Here is a 10,972-nt window from a genome sequence, read left to right as displayed (position 1 = left end):
TTTGCCTGGAAGCTGCGGCCAGCCAAATGTCCTGTTAGTAACAGAAAACTATTGACAGGCGAAAGGTCTAAAATTCACCCAAGGCAGGCTGCCGTCAGAGTAAAAAGTTGAATACTTAAATCGTGGCATAGTGATACAGGCAACAGCGACACCAACTAAAATGGCGCAAATACAATTGAATGGCGCAAATGTGCAATCCAATGGGAATAGTAATATGGACGACAATGAACGTAAGTCCTCATACCAGCAATAACAGAAAACAATACATACATACTTTATGTAAATAGCGGTGCACTATATACTATATATAGAGTTCGAAACTTTCTTTGCAAGTTTGTGTGTGCAAGTGGGCGAGGCGAGGTAAGAGTCTGTGTTGAGGCTGAGGCGAGGCTGCAGCTATGATGTACTTAAACCGCAGCACCATCAGCCAGAGCTAGCATATTCCCGTGCTAGGATGAGGGCTGGTGGTGGGTGGTAAGGTCACAGAGAGAGAGATAAAGCAAACACAAAGAATAAGATATAGCGAGAGAGAGTGTGTGTGTGCCTGGAAGGTGAAAGATGCTGAGAGTGTGCCAGCGCTGCCATCTAGTTGCAAAAGCAACAAGTATTTGTTTTGTTTTGTTTTGTTTTTTCGTGCAGTGGTGTAATTTCTTCATTTCCGTTTCCTCTTGCAGCCTACCAAATCAGCGACACCGACTTGGATGAGCTGGACGATGACTGCCTGCTGGAGGAGGCCGAACTGCCGGGCGGCGCCAACAGCCTGGGGCGTGGCCCATACGAGCGTGCCTGGACCACAGATGCAACGCGAGCTCTCATCCACATACGCGGCCCCATGGAGGGCAACTTCACGGAGGGCAGGTATGTACACACTCCACTCAAGTAATTGGTAAAGGTTATGTTTTGTTAATATTGAGGTCCGGCTTTACAGGCAGAAGCGAACTGCCCTCTGGCTGCACTGCACGCGCCAATTGCAGCGTCTGGGATTCCGCTACAGCGCGGCCAAGGTGCAGAAGAAGTGGCACAACATCCTCATCACGTACAATAAGAATCTGACCAAGAAGTACGTGTCTGGCTATGTCCACTGGGAGTTCTTCGAGGAGATGTTCAAGTACTTGCAGGGCAAGAAGGCCGACATGTCGCAGCAGTCGAATCCGGCGCCACAGCCACAGCAGACACAGGTACAGCCATCGAAACAGCAGGAACAGCAGCCACATTTGCAACAGCAACCACAACAGCAGTTACAGATGCAACTACAGCATCAGCCGCAAGCGGAACATCCAGTGCAGTTCCAGACAAAACCCGGAACCCCACAGATCACGCTGCTGAAGGAGGGACAGCCGTACATTACGCCCGTGGATCAGGTGCTGCTGCAGGAGCAAATGAATCAGGATAGCAAGTCCAACGACGAGTTCGACGAGGACAGCAGCAACAGTCTGTCCGAGGTGCGTCAGCCGAAGCTCGAGTACGATGCGGACCAGGAGCAGGCCGCCGAAGCGGAACGCACCAACGACAGCAGCCAGCAGCTGGAGGCCATCAATGGAAAGATGTTTGACATGGCCCCGTCACAGGGCCAGCCACTGACTGACGATATCTGGTGGAAGGATTACTTCGAGCGCAAGCTGGATGTGGAGCGTGAGAAGATTGATCTGCAGCGCAGTCTGCAGCGAGAGCAGGTGCAGATCCAGAAGATGTCCATGGTGCAGCAGGAGCGCATCGAGCGGATGAAAATCGATGCCATAAACAGTCTGACGGGCACCCTACAAAAGCTCGTCGAAGCCAAGTGCCGACGTGCTTAGATCCCTACTTCTTCCCCCCTGTAGTTGTGTATCTTTAATTGAATTGATGTGTAGCCTCCTTCTGAGTGTATCCTGGTCATGTGTAAATACAATTTCGGCAAACTATATTCCAGATATTCAACAGTTGAATACAACTTCGATCTACAACTGCCAATCAACCTCGAAAATGCTGGCAATGGAACTCTGCTTTGGGTTGGGCTTTTGCAGGCCATAGCTGAGCAGCCACAAGTCGGTGGAGAAGACCAAAGCCTCGCCTGCGTTGAGGCGCATCCTTAGACTGGGACACAGGCCATCGTTGCACGGATTTTTGGGCCGCAGCTCCAGCTCAAAGTGTCCGCTTAGCTGCTGCACAAAGATCAAGCCACGCACATCGATCTCCGCCTGCGGTCGCTGCTGCTGGTGGGATATCAGCAGCCAGCTGGAGTAGTACGGCTCCAGGTGCAGGGGATAGAAGTAGGGCCGCTTGAAATAGAGCCTCGAGGCCTTCACCGCCCTCCGCTGGCAGTTGCGCAACTGCAGATGCCAGCGAGTCGATGGTTGGGCCTGGAGTGAGCGAATCTTCTGCAGAGCCGCATCCACGCTAAAGAGCTTTCTCAGCAGAAGATTGCTGGACACGTCGCAGGGCTCGCTGGAGATCAGCTCTGGCGCTGATTCATTTATGAGCCACAGCAGGCTGTCCAGATCCGTTTCCAGATCGACATCGGTGACAATGACGGGCAGGCCGCGCTCCAGGAACTTCGACTCCAGCATGGAGTAGCTGACATTGGATGTGGTGGCTATGCCCTCTATAAGGGAATAAGAAGGATGAGACTTAAAGCTTCGTTTTCCCCTCCCACAGCTCACCCAGCGACTCGCAGAGTACGCAGTTCTCCCACAGAGTCTCATGCCTGCCCAGAGCTGGACCCTGCTCCGCCACACGCTGCTCGCCACGCGGTATGAGGCACTTTCCTTGGTAGTGTGGTGTCCAGTCCCAGTAGGGCAGCAGCTGGACAAGCAGCAGCCTGCCGAAAGCGCTCAGCCACCAGGCAAAGGCATCGCAGTACATCCAAAGCAGATAAACCAGCAACATAGGCAGCAACAGGAGCAGCCATCGCTGCGCTTTGGCTCGTCGTATCTGCCAGATCAGAGGTTGGCATATGGTGTGCATTTCCTTGGCACTAAACTGCTGCCTCCGGCAATCTCCCAAGAACTGTTCCAGCTCCTTCTCCATGTTCTTTACCCGCCACCGGACGCAACTTGAATGAATCCTTTGCCTAGCAGCTTCCAAGGATAAAGTGGTTCGCCGCCGACTCGCACATGCGCGCGCTGCAAGCAAATTGCTTTGAGGAAATCTAATTTTCTGATTCATTGCGCGCCCAGACGTGCAACATTGAGATAAGTGGCACAAGGAATGCGTTGAGCTTTAAAATTTATTGGGTCGCGTGCCCTAAAATTATTGTTGGGTGGAGGACATTAGTTGTCCCGCCTTGCCTGAGAGTCTAGACCTTCTCGGAGAAGAAGGGTGGCCCACCGCGAGGTCCCTTGCAGTTGGTAAAGAACTCGCGCATATCGGTGCACTCTTGGGCATCGTTCCTTATGGAGTCGGGGCAGTTTTTCATCAGATTCTTGAACACACAGCCCATCAGGTGGCCGGCATCGTGGGAGCAGATGGGCATGCCCGGCGGCGGAGAGGGACGTGGACGCAGCTCGGCACTCAGCTTGGCCTCGAAATCAGCCACCTTCTCGGCACAGCTGACGAACGCCTGCGTGGCAACATTCTGGAGATCCGTGCTGTCTGCAAAAACCACCGTGACGTAGGCCTCTAGCTTGCTCTCGTCCAGATGCCGGTTCTGATAGATGCCCGTCTCATTGAAGATGCACTCCATCAGGCACTGAAAGGTGTGCAATCGAATCAGTTGGGTGTCTCCTGTGGGGGGTTTGGATGCTTACCGGTGGTGGATGGGGATGGTGGTGACGACGTTTGCTCTCGAACGAACCGCTCGCATCGGTGGGCCTTGGTGGAGGTGTCACATCGGACGCATTGCACTTCTCCTTCAGCTCCGCGGTGATGAAATCCGGCATGGGGCAACAGGTCCTCGGATCGACAAACTTCGGCCGCTTGCTGCAGTCGACATCCCCTGAAGCGGCTGCGTTCTGTTAATAGATTTGGGAGCAGAGCTCGTTAGCTCTCCATCGCGTGCTTGAACACTCGACTGGGTACAGTCATCATGGACATACCAGGCAGAACCCGACCACGACCAGTAAAAGCTGTGACCTGTGCAGCATTTTGCGATTTAGCAGCTTCAAACTATACTGAGCTCCGACCTGATTGGAGTCATGAATTTATAGAAGGTACGGGTAGGGTGCAGCAAAAAAGCGATCATTTACTACAGATTGATGGTTATAATTATGTGTGTATGTATTTTCGCGGCGATTCGTGTAGCGATTGCCCTGCGGCGTGTGCAAGTCAATTAAGCTTTTTATTTGACAATTCTGGCAATTTTTTTGTTCCCTTTTTATTTCGTAATTATTTCAATTGGCCAAAAACAGCCAAGGGCTCCGATTAATCTCGCATTATTCATTCACACCCGCCCATTTCATTTTAGAGGGTAATTTTCTTGGAGACAGACACGAGCCGCAATGTTCCGCCCAAAAGCGAAGATTATCTAATGGATCCATGAGAATAGTTCGCGGCGGGGGCACATGACGTACCTGCCATTAGATCGATTAACTCTTTTATGAAATAAATTAAGTCAATAGTGACAACAAAACATGGGTGCCAAAAACTAATGAGTAAACAAATTAAATGGGATTTTTCAAGGCCCATTATCTTGGGATGATTCATGGCTCTGCGCTGGGCAGAAATTGGTTTTAATTTTCATTTGCTATTCTATATAACATAAGGGAACAGGAGGGTTTGGGTTCCTCGAACTTAAGCACATTTGAGGCAAATCCTCTTCACTTTTCCACCAGCTGCTCACAAGCCGCCTTGGCCGTGGGATATTTGAACTGGAAACCAGAGGCGAGCGCCTTCTTGGGTTTAATTTTGGCACCGCTCAGTAGAAGCGACGCTCGCTCCTTGCCAAAAATCGCATGGACCACAAACTCGGGCACATTGAAGAGGCAGGGTCGGTTCAGCGCTCTGGCAAAGGCCTGAGACAAGAGAAAATAGTTAGAAATTGAATGTCGAATGTCGAATGGAAACCAAGAATTGCTTGCCTTGGAGAACTCCTTGCTGGTGACTATGTCCGGAGCAACGCCATTGAACACGCCCGACTCACGCTTCTCCATGATGTGCTGTATGAGGTTGCACAGATCCAGCATGTGTATCCAGGGCATAATCTGCTGACCACTACCTAGGGGACCACCAACGCCCAGCTTGAAGGGCAACCAAATGGACTCGATCATGCCGCCGCCAAGTCCAACCACTACCCCCGTACGCACAATGGCCTGAAGGAAAACAAAACAGATATCAGAAATGGAAAGTCCATAGGAGCCACCTGTCCACTTACACGCTTGCAGTCGTGCTCGCCTCTAGTGTGTGCTGCCGCCTCCCAGGCCACACACAGTCTTGACATGTAGTCGTAGCTCTCGACCTTGTCGTCCTCTGTGTAGATCTTCGAGGCGGATGGTTGGTAGTGGCTCACGCCGCAGAGGTTCACAAATGAAGTGACCTGCGGGGCGGCGGTCAGGGCGTTCGCAAGTGCCTTGGACGAGTTGATGCGCGAGTTCCACACGTTCTGCTGGAAGCCGGGCGTCCAGCGGCGTGACGGATCCAATACATTCTGGCCAGTGACATTGACCACGGAGTTCACGCTGTTCGGTATGCCATTCTTCTCCAGTTCGTGCCAGGTGATGCGCTTGGGCCCCGGCATGCGGGAAATGACAGTGACGTCATAGCCCTTGAGGGACAGGTGCTTGGACAAGTTCTTGCCAATGAAGCCCGTGCCGCCACCTGACACCAGGATAACCAAGAACGGTGATTAATTCACCTGGCTACACGTCCTGGGCTCAAAATTGAACCTACCTATCAGCGTATGTTTAGACATTTACGCAATTATTATTATTATTTTTTTTTTGCTGCTTCCGAGTGACTGTTCAAAATTAACACACTGAACGCCCGCCTTTTAAATAGGTAAGCAGTTTGTCCAAATTTGCGAAATAAAACTGCTTTTAAATGTTTATTGTGGCCAACCGTCCCCCCTGTTTACGAATAAATTCGAATGGGCACCGTTTCATTCAGCTAAACTGCGTTAAAAACTTTAAAGTTTTATTAATTTTTTTGTTTGCACTTAAACACCCATTGGTCGACAGAAGGTTAATCGGTCTCGGTCATATTTACTCGATTTTAATATTCTGTTTAATATTGCCATCCAACTTAGACTCTCAGCAGTGGAACCACAATTTTCTACGATTGTACAATACATTCCCCACAAGATAGGCATACTCTTCATGACTTCTTTTATTGAATTGTTAACAAAATAACGTTTTAGCTGAAAGGGTTAGAAAAAAAAAAATTAAATAAACGCTACGTTTTTTGTTAGAATCTTTTGTTACGTTATTTGACAATTTGTTGCTGGCCACCCAGTAGTATGATCCCTTGCGTACCCTGTTTCCATTATTTAATATAATCGTTTTCAAAGCAGTTCTTAAACATAATAATGCCTCAATGTTTCTATACTACGCAAAGTTTGTTAAGATATCTCTCCAACGCAGATTTATTTGTTTGTTTTTTATTGATAAGAGCCAAAGATTTCGAGCATTTCCTAAATTCGAGGACAGCCTCCGTCCAAGGGTACTTAATGTTGCTGAAATTATCGATAAAATATACCAAATTTTACCTACTCATTTTAAACATATACCGTAGTCTTAAATCATATTCCTTGATTTTGATGTTCCCTTAAATATTACTAGCTAGCTAAGCCTCGTAACACTAGACAAATAGTTTTACCCTATAGACGAATTAATTTTCTACTAGATTAGCTAACTTTAAGGACTCTCTTTAATTTGATTGTTGTAAAATAAGGTCAACTAAAATGTGTTCGTAAAAAAACATTCGATACACACAAATATCTTTTGGTGCTGCCAGATCGGTCAGATGTCATTTGAAAACATGGCGCGAAAACATTTAACGCAAACAATTTGTTCGCCACCCGGCAAGTGATCCTAAGTGCTCGACGCCCTAGATCGTCAATGTGGAGTAACTATATTCGTATGCATGTGTGTGTTGCTCGATAATCTTTGTGCAGTCGAGTCCCCTGAAGCTTTTAGCGTCACACCGTCACCAAGTGACATTCAAAGTGCAACGATAAGCGAAATAAAGGGCATGCATTAAACTTAAATGGCCAGGTTCTTATCGCATGAGGCACTGCGTGGAGCGTTTAAGGCGAACTGAGGAGAAGGAGGAGAAGCACCAGCCATAATAAAAGTGCAAATTTCGCATAAAATGCCTTTCACTCCGTATGCAAACACTACACTAAACAGAAGACCAGCTAGACGCATGTGGCTAAGTTAATGGTGGTCGACGGCGTCTAGCCACAGCCAGAGACGGGGATATAGATGTTCATAGGAGGACAGAGAGAAAAGGAGACATGGATGGCATGGCATGGCGTTGTGTTGCGACGCAAGTTCAAGTGCAGCAGACAACATCCTTCCTTTGGTGATGTTTTGTTTTCGGACCAAGTCATTGGAAACTCATTTGCATACACAGTGGCGGCATTAACCGACGCGTCGGGTCGGCGATACTGCACTACAAGGGGTTGACACTACTTTCTCCTCAGGCTCACAATCCACCCGGAATGTGGGCGTGCCGGCTGTTGGCTGCCGGCTGGCATTTGCCTTTGAACCATTTTTGGGAGAAAGAATTTGCATTAAGCGCAGCAATTATTGCGCTTCATTGAGTGCAAATGAAAAAGGGACAACGATGGGAAAAGGACCATAATTACAGGGTTCTGGCTACATTCTTATCTAGCCCTGCAATCAGCCAGCCAGCACGTACCGCCAACTGAATAACGTCCGCAGAGCGTGCAAAGCAGGGCTGACTGTCAGTCATCAGCATCGAATTATTCCCTGGTATCCGTTTAATGAGTTTCCTCCATGAAAATGTACTTTAATTTTCAACACTAGCCAGAGATGTAGGAGCTGCCAGGAGAATGGGCGAAAAACTTTCCAGACAAAAGAAAATATGATTGCTGATGAAAAGGATCGGCATACGGCAGACGAGACGGTACGAAAAAGTTGTCTTCTGTGTTGCTGTTTGAGTTGCACTTCCGGTGGCGGTGCTGAAGTGTGCCCAATACCAACACCACTGACAGTGCCAGTGGCAGTGCATATGCAGATAGAGATACAGATACACGCGTGTATCTCGGCAAATACTGGAGTGGAGTGGAGGCTGGACAAACTTCTTTGTTTGTTTTATTGACAAACAGACAGTTTGTCAGCACTCCTCTTGGCTGATGCTGCTGCTGCTGCTGCTGCTGCTGCTGCTCCTCGTATCACTAACAAAGTTGCAAAGTCAATGGCACAACATGAACAAATATCCGAATATGCACCCAAACACCCACTGGCGATGGAGTGATTTGTGCAGCATGTGGGGCAGAGTGGGGGTCTGGCCTGGCATCTCCATATTGGCACCACTCCGCACTCCGCACTCCGATGCCGACTTTGACAGTCAGTTTTATGTGTGCGGTGCAGAGGAGACCCCCAATGCTCTTCGTTTGTGTTTTTTGTGTGTGTCTTTTTTGCGGTTTGTCTGACGAGGATTAGCTAGAGCTACATGGCCTGACAGTTGGTCACTTCAGTGGCTGGCTGGCTGACTGGCTGACTGGCTGGCATGGCATGGCATAAAACTTAATTCTGTCATAATTACGATGTGGCTAACAAGTTTTGAATGTTTGTCGTCGGCCAGGCCCCATCTCCTCGGGCTTATGCAACTTGAATGCAGCTGGCTTCAGTTTTGGGTTTTTAAATAATTGAAAAGCGCCCCAGAATGGAATAAAGTTCGTGTCAATGTCGGTGCGGCTGATGCACAAAAAGTTTGGAAAGTTTCGTTGATTGCTCTTGACTTTAATTGAAATTTTGCCAGGCCGAGCCGGACTAATTGGCAGAGTAGCAATTCCGTCGGCTGGATCTGGATATTGTGGTGTGGGTTTATCTGCCCAAAAGCCCAACATGAAGCCCAAGCTTGGCCATTATTGAATTTCGCCTTCCTTTACACATTGACCTGGCCGAAGCAAATTGCTGACCCCGCGAAGGGGTTTTTGTTTTGGTTTGTTTTCTTTTTGCGACGCGACTTGCAGTTGGTTTTTGCGACTTCTTTTTTGTTGTAGAGGAAAGTTCAAAAGCATCATAAACAATCTGTGGGGCAGGCGGCAAACATATCGCGCAGACGACGATTTGTCTGCCACAAGCCAAAACTGGGTCAGACGCAGCGGCGACGTTGCCAAAAGATTGCTGTCGTCGTCTTGGTGGTCTGCCATTCTCAGGCCCAGTCTCCCGTCTCGGTTTCTCGGTCTCCAACCCATGCCCGTTCATGGCCATTCCCTTCCCATTGATGACGTGGCAGAGTGTGCTCCCCTGAGGTAGGGAAAACAAATAAAGTGACAATTCCAAGAGCAAGTCGGGGATGTGGGTCAAAAGTCGTCGTGCGGCATCGTTTGAGCCATCAATTTGAGCAAAACTTTTGCAAAACAAAATTACACTTAATGTGTTTTTGGGAAGCTGTTTTTCCGCTGACTTTTCCTCTCCTGCATCCTGTGTGTGATCCACAGGCGTATGCAGAAGTTCCGCCTAAAATTAGATGTCCAAACAGCTTTATTTCCACTCCCAGCTGCACTTCAAAGGGAGCCAAAGAAGCGCCCTGGGAGGGATGGGAGTGCTGATGCTGATTAAAAGGATCTGGATGTGAATCCGTACAGATCTGACATTTGGGATCACCCGAGAGCAGATCAAAGGCAGCAGCAGCAGATTGAACATCGGAATTAAACGATTTGGATGCGAATGAGATTTTCCCTCTGCGGCATATGAATAATGCAGAGTCTGCAAACAATTAATGGAAAAGTGAATTACTATTCATGCCACTCAGATGCTAGTCACCCACTTTCCCAGCAGCAGAGGCAAACTTGTTATCCATCAATATCGCAGATAGCCAGCCACAAACGGTGAATGGCTGCCACAGACCTGCACCTGCAATGCTCCAATGCTGCAACGCTGCAAGACTTGCTGGCGGCAATGTGGATACATTGTACATTGGATTGCCATACAAGTGGAGCTACTTTTACTGCCCCAGTGAGCCGGGTTTGTGGTTGTTTGGGGCAGTCGAAGGTCTAATTGAGATGCACTTTCGATTGCAGCAAGCAGAACCTGGCCGTCATCCATCAAAAGCTGCCCAGGAAGGATGCAGAGCAGCCGGCTCTGGTGCAGGCTAATTGCATGTCCTGGCAAATTGTCGCTAAACATGTCGCTGGCAGCTGGACAGCTGCTGCCCACAGAAATCCTGGTAAATTACTTTAATTACTTAACAATTTTTACAACATGTTCAAGTGACAAACCGTCGCTCTGCCGCCCTGCCGCCCTGCGATCCTGTCCGGCGGTCAAGGCGGCAGGTGAACGAGAACCAGCAACTATTCACACCTGCACAGGACCTCGTGCAATTATTGACGAGCAGCAGGAGGGCAAGGGGAGCGGTGTGCAGTGTAATAAAACCCCAAGTCCAGTGGAGTGGTATGCAGTGACCTGAAATTAATTAGGCTTTTAATATTTATGCTTTTTATGTTTTGCATTTGGAGGCGACAGGCCGCCAAGGACACGGCCGCAGAGACTCCTTGGCTTGGCAGGATTCAGGTTCGTGCATGCGGGCAATTAATAAGACAGAAATGTGACCGTAAATATAAATAAATTCCCTCAGCGCTCCAGACATCGACTAAAGGGTGAAAGATTCTTATCTGCAAATAAAATTACAAGCCAAACGAACCCGCCTCGAATTTTCCACATAAAAAACTTTGTGGCCCATTGGGGGGTTGCATTTTCCAATATTTCTCGGACAAAGAGTTCTTCTTTACAATGGGTCCAAATGTTCAAATGTCAGCAGCGGAAAGCTGCAGACAAGCGACGCCTTGAGGTGTGGGGGAGGGCAGCATTCAGCATCCATTCAACTTTCAGTCTCGTTGGAGCCGGCCACCGGCGACTGTTGCTGCTAC

The 10,972-nt window shown here is 48.7% G+C and overlaps 4 protein-coding genes across 4 annotated transcripts; 1 reads left to right on the top strand and 3 right to left on the bottom strand.

The window, feature by feature from the left end:
- Positions 1-49: 49 nt before the first annotated feature.
- LOC117591971 (adenylate cyclase, terminal-differentiation specific) lies at positions 50-1,908 on the top strand. Its single transcript, XM_034285406.1, has 3 exons — positions 50-230; positions 675-858; positions 929-1,908. Exons 1-3 carry the CDS (start codon positions 161-163, stop codon positions 1,794-1,796), a joined length of 1,122 nt encoding a protein of 373 aa, XP_034141297.1. The 5' UTR covers positions 50-160; the 3' UTR covers positions 1,797-1,908.
- LOC117591972 lies at positions 1,884-3,011 on the bottom strand. Its single transcript, XM_034285407.1, has 2 exons — positions 2,640-3,011; positions 1,884-2,581 (listed from the first exon to the last, which is right to left on the bottom strand). Exons 1-2 carry the CDS (start codon positions 3,004-3,006, stop codon positions 1,938-1,940), a joined length of 1,011 nt encoding a protein of 336 aa, XP_034141298.1. The 5' UTR covers positions 3,007-3,011; the 3' UTR covers positions 1,884-1,937.
- Positions 3,012-3,187: 176 nt separating this feature from the next.
- On the bottom strand, positions 3,188-4,111 carry LOC117590061 (general odorant-binding protein 67). Its single transcript, XM_034282387.1, has 3 exons — positions 4,014-4,111; positions 3,726-3,929; positions 3,188-3,667 (listed from the first exon to the last, which is right to left on the bottom strand). Exons 1-3 carry the CDS (start codon positions 4,059-4,061, stop codon positions 3,275-3,277), a joined length of 645 nt encoding a protein of 214 aa, XP_034138278.1. The 5' UTR covers positions 4,062-4,111; the 3' UTR covers positions 3,188-3,274.
- A 545-nt stretch (positions 4,112-4,656) lies between these two features.
- LOC117590053 (epimerase family protein SDR39U1) lies at positions 4,657-5,949 on the bottom strand. Its single transcript, XM_034282376.1, has 4 exons — positions 5,803-5,949; positions 5,288-5,730; positions 4,995-5,225; positions 4,657-4,928 (listed from the first exon to the last, which is right to left on the bottom strand). Exons 1-4 carry the CDS (start codon positions 5,822-5,824, stop codon positions 4,734-4,736), a joined length of 891 nt encoding a protein of 296 aa, XP_034138267.1. The 5' UTR covers positions 5,825-5,949; the 3' UTR covers positions 4,657-4,733.
- Between the last annotated feature and the right edge of the window lie 5,023 nt (positions 5,950-10,972).

Source organism: Drosophila guanche, unplaced genomic scaffold (genome assembly GCF_900245975.1).
Source record: "Drosophila guanche unplaced genomic scaffold, DGUA_6, whole genome shotgun sequence".
Taxonomy (NCBI): Eukaryota; Metazoa; Arthropoda; class Insecta; order Diptera; family Drosophilidae; genus Drosophila; species Drosophila guanche.
The sequence above is the reverse complement of the archived record's forward strand: the minus strand, read 5'-3'. Positions and strand labels throughout refer to the sequence as shown.